This window comes from Coniosporium apollinis (genome assembly GCF_000281105.1).
Source record: "Coniosporium apollinis CBS 100218 chromosome Unknown supercont1.4, whole genome shotgun sequence".
In the NCBI taxonomy this organism is placed as follows: domain Eukaryota; kingdom Fungi; phylum Ascomycota; class Dothideomycetes; genus Coniosporium; species Coniosporium apollinis.
Window position 1 is genome coordinate 377,177 of NW_006913266.1, and position 16,651 is coordinate 393,827.

The 16,651-nt window shown below is 55.0% G+C and overlaps 5 protein-coding genes across 5 annotated transcripts; 2 read left to right on the plus strand and 3 right to left on the minus strand.

Moving 5' to 3' along the window:
* Nucleotides 1-98: 98 nt before the first annotated feature.
* On the plus strand, nucleotides 99-2,620 carry W97_01191 (uncharacterized protein; the record flags this gene model as incomplete). The annotated part of the gene is made up of 4 exons (XM_007779100.1): nucleotides 99-166; nucleotides 266-355; nucleotides 1,112-1,968; nucleotides 2,124-2,620. 4 exons carry the CDS (start codon nucleotides 99-101, stop codon nucleotides 2,618-2,620), a joined length of 1,512 nt encoding a protein of 503 aa, XP_007777290.1.
* Nucleotides 2,621-4,171: 1,551 nt separating this feature from the next.
* W97_01192 (uncharacterized protein) lies at nucleotides 4,172-5,611 on the plus strand (the record flags this gene model as incomplete). Its single annotated transcript, XM_007779101.1, has 1 exon — nucleotides 4,172-5,611. One exon carries the CDS (start codon nucleotides 4,172-4,174, stop codon nucleotides 5,609-5,611), a length of 1,440 nt encoding a protein of 479 aa, XP_007777291.1.
* Nucleotides 5,612-7,013: 1,402 nt separating this feature from the next.
* On the minus strand, nucleotides 7,014-8,711 carry W97_01193 (uncharacterized protein; the record flags this gene model as incomplete). Its single annotated transcript, XM_007779102.1, has 5 exons — nucleotides 7,014-7,360; nucleotides 7,408-7,668; nucleotides 7,726-8,281; nucleotides 8,331-8,452; nucleotides 8,546-8,711. 5 exons carry the CDS (start codon nucleotides 8,709-8,711, stop codon nucleotides 7,014-7,016), a joined length of 1,452 nt encoding a protein of 483 aa, XP_007777292.1.
* Nucleotides 8,712-14,180: 5,469 nt separating this feature from the next.
* On the minus strand, nucleotides 14,181-14,917 carry W97_01194 (uncharacterized protein; the record flags this gene model as incomplete). The annotated part of the gene is made up of 2 exons (XM_007779103.1): nucleotides 14,181-14,493; nucleotides 14,559-14,917. The coding sequence occupies 2 exons, from the start codon at nucleotides 14,915-14,917 to the stop codon at nucleotides 14,181-14,183; spliced, it is 672 nt and encodes a 223-aa protein (XP_007777293.1).
* Nucleotides 14,918-16,164: 1,247 nt separating this feature from the next.
* W97_01195 (uncharacterized protein) lies at nucleotides 16,165-16,489 on the minus strand (the record flags this gene model as incomplete). Its single annotated transcript, XM_007779104.1, has 3 exons — nucleotides 16,165-16,308; nucleotides 16,361-16,428; nucleotides 16,477-16,489. The coding sequence occupies 3 exons, from the start codon at nucleotides 16,487-16,489 to the stop codon at nucleotides 16,165-16,167; spliced, it is 225 nt and encodes a 74-aa protein (XP_007777294.1).
* Between the last annotated feature and the right edge of the window lie 162 nt (nucleotides 16,490-16,651).

Consider the following 16,651-nt stretch of genomic DNA (forward strand, 5'->3'; position numbering starts at 1 on the left):
CATCACAGTCCACATCTGCTTGATTCCGCTTCACTTCTTCCCTTCCATTCCTATTCTCAGACGGCGTCTTCAATGTTAGAAATCTGAGACTTGTCATCATGACACAACCAAACATCCACTGGGTGTACTACCCCGTTCCAGGGCCTTTCGGATCCGGATATCCAGGGTGAATACTACTCTCTGCATCCATGGATATCAACACGCTCTCCGAGCTGGCCTCGCAGACACTCATTGAATGGTTGTAACGGTGCTGACAGCTGCGTAGGATTCCGCCTCCGCCAGTGCCTGTGCCAGTCAACAGCCCTCACTCGCCTAGTCCACAACCACCTCCTGCGCCAGCGCCTACGCAGCCAACGTTCGTACCACAGCCCCGACGGCAACAAGCACATGCTCACCCCCTGTACTTTACAATCTACCTTGAATACACGTAATCGACGTGGTCAATAGCTCTCGGCTGATCTTGTTCCTCTCAGACTCCCTCCTCCAGCCCCTGCCCCAGCGCCGCCTGGATACATCTCATTGCCTAGAAGAATACCCGCCCCCGCCCCGCCCAAGGAAGAACAACAGGTACTGTGTATAGAGGCTAAAGGCTACCATTCTCCCACACAAATCAGGCTCCCGTCGCCTGGCCCACAACCCGCACCAGCAGAACTTATCCCATATCAATACCACTCACCAGCCCGTCTTACGCAAGACAGTTATGAACCCTATTATACGCCTCCGGCTCGTGCTCACCGTTCGCGTAAACAGTCACACGCGCCAACCCACTTCTGCCTTCTGTGCAACAGGCCTCGCTCGAAGTCCTATCATCATGCAAATCCAGTGCCTCCTGGAGTGAACCCACTCTCAGGTGTCTGCCGCAGGTGTCAGGTGGATCCTCGCAAGGTTACAAAGCACAAGGAGATCACACACCTTCGAACTCCAGAGTCAGATGACGAGGCGCGTGGCCGGGCTGAACCAGTAAGTCAATCCGAGTCCTTCCGTCGCGGTGTCGTCGCTTGCATCTGGACGCGATTGATCGCTCCGGATGATGGCAACTGAACCAGAGGAGTTGTCTGGTTTAGACTGTGTTGAAGGCTGATGTTGACACACCACCTCAGACTTTACACAGGTACGATGACGAACCGTACGAAATCATTCATATAAAGCGGCGGTACAGCACGCCGCCTACAGCTCATCACCACGAACCACCTCCTCCACCTTCACCCCCACCGCCTGCACCGCCTGCACCGCCTGCACCTGCACCTCGAGCACACTCTCCACCAAGGCCTCGGCGTCGCACCAGCATCGTGTTTCATGACTCAAGCACGGAGGACGACCGACGCGCTACTCCAGCTCCTCGACGCCCTGAGATACACTACCGACATGTCTCCGCGCCTGAACAAAAACGAGATGACAGGCACGGACATGATGTGCATCGTGGAGTCGAGTACCGCGACGTGTCACACCATGGTCCCTCGCGATATGAACATTACGTGGCGGTGGATGACTATGACGGCTATCACCATCCGTCGCCGCCACCGCCCCAGAGACGTCCACCTCCTGCCCAACCTCCCCCAGCTCGTCACCCCCATCATGACCACTCTCCACCGCCTCCTAGAAGACTTGCTACCAGAGAAGCAATGATCCCTGGCCCACCGCCTCGACCACCGCCAGCGCGGCACCACTATCACGAACCTGAACTGTCTCGTGGTCGTAACCGCTCTCCACTTCGAAGCGCCATGAGAGCTCCTAGCCGGCCCCGACCTGGCAGACATTCTGCGGGCTTCGACCGCCCAGCTCGCAGCACGGATAGCCTGGCAGTCAACTTCAATGAAGCGAGGGTCTCGTTCGCGCCTGAACCGCGGTCGTCGCGACGCCATGATTCTTTCAGTGACAGCGACATCGAGATCGAACAGGTTAGGACTCGGCGGAGATATCGACCAGGCTATGATGGCCATGACAGCATAGAGCACGAGGCACCGCCTGGTGAGTGAGAGTCGTTTCTGCTATGTATTTGCAGTGTTGCTGCTGGGCAGCGTTGGATAGTCAGCTGCGTCAGCAAGCTACTCTCCAGCACTGAACCGGTATCACGTGCGTGTGACAGGTTGCAGGTAGCACAGGTTAACATGTCTTGACTGCAGATGACTTCTCCAACTTTGACGACCATCGTGGCTATCACTACGAATACCATCGCGTGGTTGCACGAGACGCCGAACCATTGCCAGCACCAACCCCACCCCCTACTACCAAGAAGCAAGACAACCACCAGCCTAGCGGTCCAAAGCATCCAGCTCCAGCTTCAGCGCCAACTTCAGCGCCAACATCGACACCGGCACTAGCCCCAGCGAAGCCAGAACCATGCAGCCACTGCAACCCACCCAAGGAAGCTGCTTCAAAGCCCGATAGCACCAAAGTAGCTCCAGCGCCTAAAGAAAAGGCTCCGGAACAGCACTGGGAGGAGGACTGGGATTCGGATACTGCTACCCATGACAGCCGTGAACCGTTCACGCATGTGGATGTCAGGGAGGTAAGACGTTCGGACGGAAGATGTATCGAGATTGAGGAGACTACGCACTTGCCTGAGGAACATCATCGAGACGGGGGCAGGAGCGTGAGGATGTCTTGGAGGGATGTTTGAAGGGTGGAGGTGGGAAGAAGCGAGGGTCGTAATCACTGAGCGGGAAGAAACAGAGAGCAAAGAAGGGGGTGCGCGATGGCTCCGATTGTTATCTTGAAGCATCAACTAAGTTGCTATGCTGTCTTAGGAACGCTGCGAGATCAAATGCTTTCACGGGATATCTTTTTTTCATTCTACTGTTCGAATACACAAGATTACTGCCCTATAGATAGTACTCCGCTGTAAGGCGAGCTTGATGGGAGGCGGCGTAAAGAGGTCAACGCGCTTTAATAGCTGAATTGAAGCTGGCCGATACCTCGATACTCCACAGAGGAATATGGTAAATCCCCACATCACGTGCTGCTCCAGGAACCGCCAACAATTCGCTCCGAAACCGGTATCTGAGTCCGACATGGAGACAGGCAGCGGACGCCAGCTCAACCCCGTCCGAACAAGCTCCGACGCCGTGTTTGCTGTGTTTGCTGTTTGCGGCTTTAACGTGTGTCAGACGGACCGGTGCATTGAGCAGGCCTGGCCCACTGCATCTCGTTTTTGCTGCCCTGGGCGTTTCAGGTTCCGTGCCGACCAATGAACCCCACGTGCACGCTGGCTCGCGAGAACCTCCTGAACGCTCCAGAGCCTCCCGAACCGCACCGAAACCCACGTCTGCCGCTCGGTGTCCGGCAATGAGTCAATCTCAGCGCCGGAGACGCTGTGGGCCAATCGAGGCTGGTTTGAGGATAAACAAGAGGCAGCGAGAGCGTGATGCGGAGCGCCCACGGTTGCTGTCATGTCCTTGGGCTTCGCGCATCGGCGTCGAGGCTGTGTCGCAGTACAATGCGCCGTGCTATCTGACGCGCGGAGGAGATTGCGGCTTCATGGCCGACACGAGCTTTCACTGCATCTTGGTGGGCCGTTTCAGAGTGGCATCAATGCCGATGGGACGCTGGCGTCTATCCTCGTAGGCGCGAGAACTAACCCCCTGCATGTGAAGCTCCGGATGTCACGTCGAGAATTTCTCGCGAAGCTCTCAAAAGACTCTTCACTTCTTCACTTCTTCACTTCCGCCTTCTCACTCCGTTTGTAGATGATCTCGACCGCGGTCTTCCTTCCTTAGACCACTTTTGACTTTTGTACCTTCGCTCATTCACTCACTCCCCGTGCTGGCACGATCACCTTCTGACTTTCTGGCCTACGCAAAGACAAACTGAGCTGGCCATTTCACACTGTGTAGGTGCCCTTTGTCCGGGGATAAAGTGCCAAATTACGTTCATTGTCTACCCTTGTTCGAGACTCGCTGTCACAAAGCCCCGATTGTGCAGCTTGCTTCGACGCCGGTTCCCGTCAGTGAGAGTAACTTCATCGCCCGGCTTCGTGTCACCAATTCCTCACTCCACTACTATCTTCACCCTTCTCTGTTTGCTTTAATATCGCGCAGATTGCTTACTGTTGACCAGTAACCCTGCACTCGTTTGCTCCAGCATTAGCACAACTACTTTCGCATAGCATTTCGCAACACCACCGCACTTCAGCAGAAGCACGACACTCGTTGCATACGCGCAATCGTTCATCATGAAGACCTCAATCGTTCTCAGCGCGCTTTCCGCTTTCTTGACCGCATCCGTCACCGCAGCGCCCTATGGCACTGCCTCATCCTCTTCATCGATCTCCGCAACGGCCGTAGAGGTCCCCACCCCCACCGCATCAACCAGCCACAAGACCGGCGGCGAAGAGTACGTCGTCATCTTCGACAGCTCCAAGCCCCAACCCCCGCACGTCGAAGAGGTCCTCGCACGCCTCGAGCTCGACCCCAACCACCCCGATGTACGCTACACCTTCAACAATGGTGCTTTCCGCGGTTTCGCCGCCAGCATGAAGCACCACTGTCTCTCGCAACTCGCCAACATGACCGACATCAGCATGGTCGAGAAGTCTGTCAAGCTCAGCACGCACGCGACCCAGATCCGCTCCGGCGCGCCCTGGGGCCTGCAGCGCATTTCGTCGGCCAAGACGCCCACGGGCGACCCGACGGCTACGGACTTTACGTATTCATTTGAGCAGCAGTCCTCCGGTCTCGGCGCGGGCGTGGACATCTACGTCGTCGACACGGGCGTGAATGTCGAGCACGTCGTCTTCGGCGGGCGGGCTAAGATGGGCTTCTCGTTCCAGAACGACGCCTCCGACGGCGACGGGCATGGCACGCACGTCGCGGGCACGGCGGCCGGCTCCAACTTCGGCGTCGCCTCCGGCGCCAACGTCATCGGCGTCAAGGTGCTCGGCGCCGACGGCTCAGGCCTGACTTCTGACACCCTGGCCGGCATGGACTACATAATCCGCCAGCACAACGCGCGCAAGAACCAGCCCGGCTTCGTCGGCTCCATCATGAGCATGTCCTGGGGCCTGGACTCCGTCTCGCAAGCGATCCAAAGCGCCATCACCTTCGCCGTGCAGCAGGGCATCCACGTCAGCGTGGCAGCGGGCAACGCCGCGCGCGACGCATGCGAGACGTCTCCCTCCGCCGCGGGCGGCGCCACAGGCGGCGCCGTGAGCGTCGGCAGCGTCGGCATCGACGACCAGATCTCCGCCTTCAGCAACAACGGCGCGTGCGTGGACCTCTACGCCCCCGGAGAAGACATCCTTTCCGCGTGGACGGGGAGCCCGAACGTGATCAACTATCTCAGCGGGACGAGCATGGCGTGTCCGCACGTCACGGGCGTGATGGCGTACCTGATGGCCAAGGACGCCAGCTTGCGCAGTCCGGGCGCCATGAAGGCGTTTCTGAAGAGCTCGGCGCTCAAGGGCGTTGTCAAGGGACGCGCGCGCCAGGGGGATCCCATGTTGCTGGTCAACAATGGCGTTTTGGAGGCCCAGGTGCCTGTTGCGCGCCGCGGCTGGAGTGGACTTGACAGGCCGCTCTCTGTGCTGTCCAAGCTGTTCGGTGGGAAGGATGAGGAGGGGGAGAAGAAGTTCTTGATGGCGAGGGGGGAGGAGATGTTCCAGCTGAGGTATTAGTTGTACTGGACTGGGAGAAGGGGGGCTGAGGTACCAGCCGCTCTAGAGGAGGGGCCACGAAGGCGGCCTTCTGCCTTCTTTTCCCCTTTGTTTGCTTGAATTTTGTGCACTGCATATTTAATCGCATAGCGTGGCGTTGATTTCTTTTTTGGTGCATTATCACCTCTGGTGAAGAGAGGCATAGAAGAAAGAATTGGAAATTTTTCCACGGAAAGTTATTGGTAGACTTCCGTGCGCTTCTGATTCGTGAGACCTGTAAGTGACTGTCCCAGTAGTTCACAAACGTGCCGTTATTTTCTTCTTTGGCTTCGGCAAGGGAGCTGTTTGACTGGTCGCCGGCCCCACGTGCTATGCCCCGTGAACCTTGCGAACGTTGAAAGTCGTGAGTGTCTGCATGTAGGCAAAGTCGGAGCTGCTGGTAGCTATATAATCTCGATAGTACATTAGTAGCATCGTGAAGCCTCAAGAAGCGCGGGGGGCGATACGCTGGTATGGTAAGATAATCGTACAGAGCTGGTTCTATGACCTGGTTGTCCGGATGACGAAAGTCGCCAGAGTACAGAGTCACGGGCTTGCGGGATTAGTGCAGTGAAGCAGCTCTGGCAGAGGCGTAGATACGGAGGAACTGTGGGCCCATAACGGTGTTACCGGGACGGTCGGGGCCTAGTTCAGTATGCTGAGGATTGGGGTAAAGGTGACGCATTCCGTGAACCTTGGTTGATGTTGGAGCCTGGCGGTTGTTGCCTCCCGAGTGGTAGGAAGGGAGTCAGCAATTAGTTTAAGCAATCAGTGAGGTCATTGAGAAGTGAGGAAGGTATCGATCCTGATAGACGAAGCCGCCCGTGATTGAGAATTCCTTAGCGCTTTCGAGTCTAAATATATTCTTGATGGCCGCTCCTACCATTCGTGTTCAGCGGTGGAGCAACCGGGCAGCCACGGCGTAAGCTGGAAGTGCACCTGCTCCTCCGTCTTGCCCTAGTTATTCATCCCATCTTTTTGGTGCCACGGAACAAAAGAGCTTCCAAATCCCTTCTCGAGCGCCCCAGCGAGTTCGCAAAACTATGTCCATCAAAGCATGATGTCCTTGCTGCAGAATAAATCAGAATAGAAGACAAATAGGTTGCCGCCAAAAGCAAAATAGAAAGCGGCGTCGGCAGCGCAAATAAGGACCGCTAAAAAAAACTTCGCCAAATGTAGAGTAAGTCTAGCAGAACCACACTCAACTAGCACAGAACAAGGACATGAAAATGCTATCACAGATGCCGAGACTCTTCACAAATGAACTCTGCTTGTCGGGAAACCGTATGTGAGGTGGTGAGCTATGTCGAGGGCGGAGCTCTTTATCGTACACGTCGCTCGTGATATACACGAAGGTGGTATTGAGTAAGTCTGGAGTCCGGAGCTAGCGATGGTCGAAAGGTCGGGTAGCGTATTCGACACCCTGCATCGCTGCGCCTGGCGGACCCCATTGCGGCGGCGGAGGCTGTAACGGAGGAAGGATCGTGGCAGGCGCGGGTGCGGGCGCTTGTTGGGTTTGCTGCTGTCCGAACGCGCTCGACATGCTTCCGTAAACATGCGGGTTGCTGGGATCGATTTGTCGCAGGTGCTGCCACATGGCGTGCATTTCCCTCTGCAGCATCTCATTCTCTTCCTTCAACCTGCGGCACATATTCGCGTCTGACCGCAGACGAGTGTTCTCTTGGCGGCTGTTATCATAAGCCCTATTTATGTGTTTGATGTGGTCGATTGCTGTGAAAAGATCAGTTCTGCCTACCGCACGTGACCAGAGAACATACATTTCGTCAAGATCTCCCATTTGCTGGACTTGCTGCCCGGCGAGTTTGGCAATATGGAATTCAATTCCTCGAACAATGACTTCATCTCACTGCGCCGCTTTCTTTCTGCCATTTTGTGACTTACTCGTAGTTCAGGCGTCCGGCTGTAGTTACCACTTCCTGATGGGCCGTATGGGCCGGCTGCTCCAGGTTGCTGTTCGCTTCCTTGGAGACTTGCAACACTGCGATGCTGTAACGAATGATGGTGCGTGTAGGAGCCTTCTGGAGAACGATTCGTTAGTCGAACACACTGCTTGACGGGACTGCGAGTAACCTCACCAATACCATCATCTAGCCTCTTCTGGCCCATGGGTAACGCTGAGTCAGTGTAGATGCTGTCCGTGAACGACGTGGCGAAGCTGTTCTGCCGCGAGGGAATGGTGGAGCGCTCAGCGCTGGAGTCTCCGCTGCTCGACGCCCGTCGTTCCTCTGGTTCAGCCTCAGCGGGGAAGGCCCAGGCATGTCCTTTCGTTGGAGCAGCAGCCATTGGGTCTGGTACACCGGACATGTTCCTTTGAATCGGCCGGATTGGCGGCGCCTGCCGAGGAGCTACATGTGCGCGAATTGACGCCCGAGGGCCTAAGGGAGACAAGGGTATCGTGCCGTTTGACCTTGGATCACACGCGATACCGCGCTGTTGCTGCAAGCTCGATACGAGCGAGACGCGTGAAGCGTTCTGACTCTCGTACGGTGACGACGGGCTGATGGCAAGGTGACCCATGCCTGCATTCATACGACTGTCGACGCTGCTCCGCCGGGAGTCGAGACGAGACGTCTGGTCAAAGCTCAATCGCGTAGGATCATATCCTTGGTTGATCGAGGGGAGGCCGGCATGCTAAGCATTCGTTAGTTACTACACTGTACTGATGGCAGGTTGGACCAACGTGTTGTGATGCATATCTTGCAGACTGCAGCGTCTCGGGCACTGAATGCCGTGATGGTGAGTCCTCCGCGTTCAGGATCTTGTGTAGCTGTAATCCTGTAGGATTGGAGACTACGGACGAGTCTGTCGTAAGAGAATTAGCTGCGCGTAATGTCAAAAGATGCCATCCTGTTGACAAAAGATTGGTGATACAGTAACAGAAGCAGGCAGACTTACGCTTGCTTTGCGGGAGCGACCAATTCCCAGAGTCGCGAGTATCTTGCTGATGATGCGCCTGATACGGAGGGTAATCGGGCTGATGCAGACCGCCCGTAAGAGAAGCAATTGACGGGAGGGCCTGGCTCTGAGGTGCCGTAGTCGGCTGCCTTGACGCAGATTCCATCGTGGTTTGTCGAGGATTCTCTGTTGTGCTATGTCAACACTGTCCCTAGCTCCTAAAATGCAATTGACGCAAGAATGCCTTGGAATAAGAGTAGCAGATGGACCATACCACGATGACACACCTAACAGAAAAATCAGAAAAGTCTGAGGTCGTGAAGATGCAGAACAGCTTCTTGAAATTGAACATGTACAGCCAAGCAGCTATTCACTCTGGACCTCTGCGAAAATCAAGTCGCAGAGATGTTGAGGACGGTGGAATGGTTGCTCTATAAAACTCGAACGGTACATGACGTTGCGCGAACGCGAACTTACAAACAAAGCGGTGTTGACGGAATCTAGATGCACTTACACTTAGTAGACGATGCCAAGACTTCAGCGCCTGCGCTACTGAAATAAGGATTCTCGACGCAGTTGACAGCGAAAAGTGTCAGCGCATGCAGGAGGGCAGGTTATCGGGTGAGAGGCTCAGTTAAGCAGTTCGGGGAGAACTTGTCGCGAGTCGAAGAAACTGTCAACAATTGATTGATGCGGATGTGGCTGCAGCTCCGTTTACGGACGAGTCCTCGTGAGCTTGAAGGCGCTGCACAGAACAATGGACGGAAGATTAAGAAGGAAGTCCAGCGCCGGGCTTGGAGGATGAGGAGTCTCAATGCTGGTGGAAACCTCGCTGGGGTGAAGCGAGCCGCGTGGTGAAGGACGTCTACTTCATGAATCAGATGCCGAGAAGGCGCCTCATCTGGCGAAGCCTGGCAGGCGTCACGGAAAGAGTCCACAAGCGTGGCGGCCGCGCCAATGGTTGCACAGCCGGCTTGATTCAGCTGATGCGGGCCTCGGGGAGCTGGGCCGGGAGAGAGACGAACGGGACTGCCGACGCGGTGGCAAGCTGGGGAGAAGGGCGCAGCCGGCAGCGGAGGTGGAATGGAGGTCTGATGGGAGCTGGAGCTGGAGCTGGAGCGGGAGCTGGAGCGCGCAGCAGTCACGGGCGAGGCCTTTCTTTTTGTTGCGTTGCGTGGAGCGAGAAAGCAGCCGGGCCGTGCCTTGCATGCCCACGACTCAAGTGGACCAGGTGATCGGGTTGCACAGCAAGTGGTGATAGGGTTGAAAGGTGAGGGAAAGGTTCAGCGCAGGCCATGTGTCACTCTGGTTGAAGGCAGGGCGAGAAGAGGGCCTGACAAGCCGGACAGGCTTTGACAAAAAAGCTGACATGGATTCACACGTGGGCGAGCCGTCGAGTGCGTCTTCAGCCGATCGCGCGACGATTCATCCGCCCCCGGACAACGGCCGCTCATCTCGCCCTACGAAACTCTGGAGAGTACGTCACTTTGCGGCTGTCTGAGATACGCGGCAAGCCTCACCATTCGCTGCTGCTACTCAACGACGGCGACACGGCGCTGATCCTCTCGTGTTGCCCGCGCGGCGCCTCTGTGGGAATAAGGAAAAAGGAAGAATAGGAGCCGATCAGCGTGCCGCTAGTTGGGTGCCTCGTGGCATCGGCAAGCCGGGCGGAGAGGAACTGCATCCCTGGACCGCAAGCCGGCAGGAATCTGACAACAGAACCACCACACAAGTCAACCAACTTTATATCTATCGCCCTCACTTTGAGACTATCTGAAAGCGCACGTCGGCCGCTTCCGAGTTTAACGTGCGAGCGGCAGTGTCTCCCCTCCTTTTGTGTCGCGCTGCATGCATCGCCCTTCACGACGCACAGGAAATGTGCCTGATCCTTGGGTCATAAAAGCAAATCCCTCTTCGGTGGCCGGGAACCCCTTTTCTTGCGCTGCTCCAGCCGATTTGCTCAACGCTGCATCGCCCTCAGCGGACAGTCGCGGCCCTGCTATCTTGCAGGAAAAGATCAAGGGTCCCAGAGTCACAGTCTTTCACATGTTGCTCGAGCATTTAACTGCAAGCCATTTGTTATCGTGCACTGCTAGGTACTTCAGGACTAGTATGGCATCTGGGACTACTAAGTCCATCAGAGATCTAAAATGAAGCAACCGTCGATCTCTAGCACGTTGTCTCCTTTTCAAATTCGAGAACATAACGAACTTTCACACACTGTATAACATCTTGTAAAGCACACAAAAGAGCGTTCGGGACTGTGCCGATGGCGAAGGCAGACACCAGAATCTAGAGATCGTGCGTAACAAAGCGACCGGTTTCGACGATCGACATCTGTCCATCCAAATGTGAGAGGGTGTGACACGACATGCTGCAAAGCACCCAGGCAGAGACGCCGTCCACTTCAGAGCCCGTGCTTGACGACCTTCAGCTGCCGAGCATCCATTTGTCGCCAATCGTTGGGGAAAAGTCACGCTTTCTGTCGTGTGAGCGCGATATGCAGCCTTCCACTCCACTTGCCCTGGGCAGGCTCAACTTTTCTCTGCGAATGATCTAGTCATTCAACCACCGCTCCAGGGTTCATCTCGGAGTGACGCTACGGCCCGCATGGGACGAAGAAGCAACATCACCGGCATCTCATCCGAGTGGAACGCTTAATGTTGAGGATTATCGGTCACCGTCCATGGCGATATCGGCGAGACCTCATGGTTCAGCGCGTGAAGCGTTGTTATATCGTTTCACAATCCCGGATGCTCATAGAAGGCTGCTTACGCATACCGGGGTTTTATTCCAATGTTGGCTGTTCGGCCCCGAAGCACAGGAACTTGCTCCGCCGGGCATTGTAGAACTTGCGTGTCTGGGCCTCGTGTACGGAGTGCTTCACAATTTGGAATTTGAAGACTAATATCATCAGTCTCATTGTCAGACGCCGATCTTTACAGGCCCCTCACGCTCTGTTTCAGTGTCCAGTCCTTCGCCGAAGGCATCTTTGTACTTCGAGCAACACATATCGATGACGAGCGAAGATATTCTTAATCTGTGACGCCACCCATCCGTTGGCCTATCTACCTTGAGCACCCTTAGAAAGGAGAACCCCATCCTAGGCTGAGCCAAAGTCCAACCACGTATTTTGCGGAGCATCAGTTCCATCTATGCTCTTCGTCATCTACGCATCTCACCTATGATACAGGAGACATTCCGATCTGTCCATCCCCCTGATATCAGTTCGCTCATCTACGAGTAAGGAGGCTTTAAGACATTACTGAGCTCACGAGACACATGCACAGGCTCCCCTACACAGCTAGACCTTAAGTGCCGATCGTAGTCGATACCAACGGGTAGCCGCATGGACGCCGCGCGGTGGCTGGACAACCACCCCACGGTTAGAAAATGTAAACCGCTCAAGCACCGGACGTGGTCAAGTACCACGAGCCAGATGGCGGCTTCGATGATCGTCACTGGCTCAAGCCACCACCAACAGTTCTGCATCGCTACCGGCAATCGCATCACGTCCAGAAGTCCTGAGGGGACAAAAAGCAACCCCAACTTGGAACAGAATTCGAACATCTGCGACAGCTGCCCGCGGGTGACAACATCTCCCAACGCACCTGCCGTATTCCGAAGCTCATGACATACTCCACGTGCGTAACGGGTATCGTGTCGCAGATTTGCAACGTTTTATCGACAGCGATCTTGTACTATACCCCTCATACGACACGAACAGCATATCGACTGGAACAAAATTAATCTGACCTCACACGGTCTACACGGTTGCCCGGCCCTCACGTTACAACTCCCCCCACCGTGACGCACTCCCCCTCGAACTGCAACAACCCACCAATCGCTTCATCCGGCAACAGTGGATATCGTACCCACCGCATACTCGCACGAGAGACGGATCCCTGCCCCTTGTATGCCCTGGACACGTTCGACTGGATGCAGGTGGTGGTATGCAACATGGCGGACTGCATGGCGCCACCAGGTGCAGCACTACCAATTTCGGCTCTGCGTGCCGCGACACTGACCGGGTTGCCGGTATGCGGTCGCACATGGTCGGCGTGGACTGCTGCCTCGGATCCACGAGGTCGTCGAGTGAGGCGGAGAGAGTGAGGCGGAGAGAGTGAGGCGGGCATGCATGGCAGGTTCTCGATGCGTTCGCGGTACGCGCGTCCGCAAATCGACTCTCGTTGCTTTGCAGTAGCTCATGTGGGCGAACCTGAGACAAAGGTTGACTGTCTGGATAGAAACTTGTCAATCTTGGAGAACAACCACTCGTGCGAAACACTCGTAACCCGACCCCGTGGAGTTTTCATGGATCGTAGAGTAGTAGGCAGCTCGACCGAGGCGCCCGGTTATTGGTTAAACCCTACGAAACCAGTGTCGAATGTGCGACCAGAAAACCACACATTCCGTGACGGACACTGCCAAATCCACACCGTGCCAAGGCTAGGAAAATCGAGGCTGGGTAGCTTAGAACAAAGTAGCCGCCATGCTGTCAGTAAACGCGTCAAGGCACTTGTGGACAGAAGCCGAGGGCACTGATTCCCTGGAACTGAGCATCAACCTGTCAGCGGGAGTGGAGCGTCGGAGGGTGATAACGTGCTCACAATACCGGTAGCCAGCACTAAACACGAGGAGCGTGATGTTCTATCAGTAAGCGGAGTACATGCCGGCAATATTGGATCGCTGCGATGTTCGTGACGTCTCGGGGATGCGCGAGAATGGCTCGTTGGAACTCCTTGGCAAGCTTCGCCGCCGTCATCTTGTTGATATTTGATTTGGCTGCGAAGACCGCCAGAAGCTTGAGCAAATGGTTCAGAGTGTGCCTATTTTCAAGTGGCAATCCCGCGAGTGCTCTGTCCAGACGATGATGCAGTCCCCTTTCGTCCCCAGCGGCGGCCTCGGGGTCCGCGAAGTGTTCCCTTCCAATGCGACTAAAGCGGTCGTAAGAGGCGAAAGGTACAAGTGGCTCCGGCAGCTGGACCAAATACTGACGGAGTAGTGAGGCAGCATCATACGCTGTATACCCAGTCCAGTCAAAGTGCTTTCCGTAATACGGCGGCGAGTTGAAACCCTTGTAAAGCTGCCTAAGCCTCCTTGCAGATCCATCAGACCTGAAGACACATTTCACGTCGACGCCTAGAAGATGAGTGAGCTGTCAGACGAACGAGCCTGCATTGACGTACCTTCCTCTCTCAAAAACACACTGGTTGCGGCGAGAGTGGTGAGTAACCTATGCCTATGGAGAGACCTCCCATGGTCGCATATGACTTTACACGAAACATTGGCACGTTTCTAACTCGTCTCAAGGGTAACTCCGAAGACTGGCCCGGCAGCGTCAAAGACTTCCATCCTGGAATCGAATGTATCCTCGTCTGACTCGATGTATGTCGAGAGCCGCGGTCTTACTGAGATGTTCTTATGACTATTAAGGGAAATCTGCGCTACCTCTAGCTCACTAGTGGCTGTAGTTTCTGCACCCCCAAATGCATACCGGGCGCTGTTGGAGATATCTGCCGCATGTATTGGCAGAGCGAAGACAGAGATATTGGAGATATCCGCCAAACTCAAAGCTGAGTTGACTGAGAAAGCCGCAGTCCGCTGAGCGGACACTGTTATAAGGGCCGGAAGATCATTTCGAAGGGTTCTCCTGTAGACCCCAGAGCTCTGAAAGGTCGTCTTCGAAGGTAAATCTTGGGGCGCTACTTGCAACAGTATCGTCCGTCTCTTCATCTTCCTGTTCTCTGTCATGAATAGGAGTCGCCAACCTATAGGAAGGCTCCTTCGAACGTAACTGCTGGTCTGTGGCCTCTGACTGGGACAAATGGTTGTCGCGCTCCTCTAGATTACGAAGTCGTAATAGCATCGCCTCATTACTGCGCAAGACCTGATTGATTAGATCGCATAGGTTATCTGACTGCCTTTCGGCTTCCGACATCGAGTTGCTACCACATTATTGTCAGTTGAAATCAATCACTAATCATCCAAGGTAAATTTCGATCGAGCATACCATTGGATGATATTGAGCATCAAGGCCAGGGATGACTTGTGCATCTGCAATCGCCACAGGATATCGGGTATATATTTCTCTCTCATCGTCCACCTGAGCCTGACATATACCTTTGACGACCCGACGCTTAATCCCTTCATGACAGTCTCCAATTCTGAGTAGGTAGTAACGCAGCCAGTCAACGTGACCAGCATATGCTTAAGCAGTATGAGTGACGCGCGCGCAGGAGAAACCTGAGCAGCACCTAGGACGTAGGTCTGCATATGGCCTAGTGAAACGGTAAGAGCACTGAGCTCGGTGAGCACATCTCTTGCCAGCCGAGGAGCATCCTCCATCGAGCTCGTGAACTCGTACAGCATTGTGGATATCTTTGCACCTGCGGTAATAAGTCCGGCGACCGCCGCAACGACTGATAGCGGTTCCGTGGCGAACGGCTGAGCCCGACTTTTGAGGATACATTATGTATTCGCACGGATGGTAGCACCCCCAACCTGCATGCTACGCCGCCTGATCGTACGGGAAAAGCTTCACATGGACGTCCGCTATCCACTACATGGAGAGATATATCAGCAGGGGTCTGATGGCGGAAACCACCCTCATCACAATACTTGAGCACCATCTATTGCTCTAACACAGGTTGCGGCAAGCTTTGCGCCTTCGTTTTGACTCTCCTGATGTTGCCTGTATATGATGATCCTAAGACACTCAGAGGGTGTGGGTCCAGTCGCAGGTGAGTAGTCGGGATGATTCAGTGACTGCAGTCCATGCTTTCCGATTGTTTCATCCAGGACTTCGAATACAGTAGGGCAATACTGCTGCACGTAGATCCAAAGGCGAGGAGACTGAGTTGTTCAGAGTTAAGTGAGCCACGCCCCAAGGCTGAGGCTTCAGCACCGCCTCCGTCAGCTTGCGTACCGGGCCGCCAATGGGATGATCACGAGAAGCTAGAAGTCTTTGCAAGGGCACGATGTCGGCCATCCTGCATGTCATTGTCGCTACAACATAATTGGCCCTTTCCGGTACGAAAGCGACTGATATACGCATCCCAGGATCTTGAAATGTTTTTACAAGCCAGCGAGCTCGGGCAACCATTTGGGCGGAGCGAATTGCCGAAGATCTGCCGGATTTGTTAGGGCAGAAGTAACTGAGGCGGAACTATAGTTAAGACAGTTTCATCGTAACTCGACTATGCGCAGACTTCAAGATAAGCAGGGTCGGCGTGTCTAGAGGACCTGTCTGCCGAACACGTCCGCATGGACGTACAAGAACGTTACGTTGCCGCATGACTATATCTCCCTCACTGCATCGATTCTCCGGCATCTGAGACCTGTGGCGCACCAGCACTCGGACAAGGGTCGCAGTCATAGTCCCTTATTTAAGCCCGTTGGACTTCGATCACTGTGGTCTAGGGATGGGCAGTCTCTATTTCAGCTGCAATCAGCTCGGAGCAAGTCCCTGAATTGGAGGCTTTACTGTACATGTTGCCACGGCTCCAGTTCATTGCTCCTGTGTATGCCCCATACGCCCAACGCCATGTCTATGCACCGCAACGATCCAGGTCCCTCTCCATGCACAACCCTTCTCCCTCAGTTTGTCTTCGTCTTCTTCACGGGATACTGAAGCCGTAGCCCGCCATACAACTCCGGTACCTTGACACAAGGTCCCGGCATTCCTGCTGAGCGTTGTCGCTCTGAGAGAACAGCATGCATTCGTCGCGGGCGGCCTTTTCGTCCTTACATACGCAGCAGGGCTGAAGCAACATCGTTAGCAGTAGACTCCGCAGCAGTCCTCCCCACGCTCACTTTGACTTTTGCCGCCGCGGCGCCGGCGGGCTTGAGCTCGCTACCGAGGTTTCCTGCCGTTGCGGGAGCTGTGGTACGTGTCAGACAAGACGATGAGTACGCGGCGAAGGTCGTACCTGCTGCGTTCATGTTTGCAACTGTTGTAGAGGGATGTGGTTGTGGTTTGTCATCGGCATCATGAACTTTTGAGGCTGAAACTGGGATCGACGCCACTCGGGAGGAACCGAGACCCTGCATTTCAGTGTTGACGCCAAGACCGCGCTTCGTAGAAATCCAAGTGAACGAAGTGAG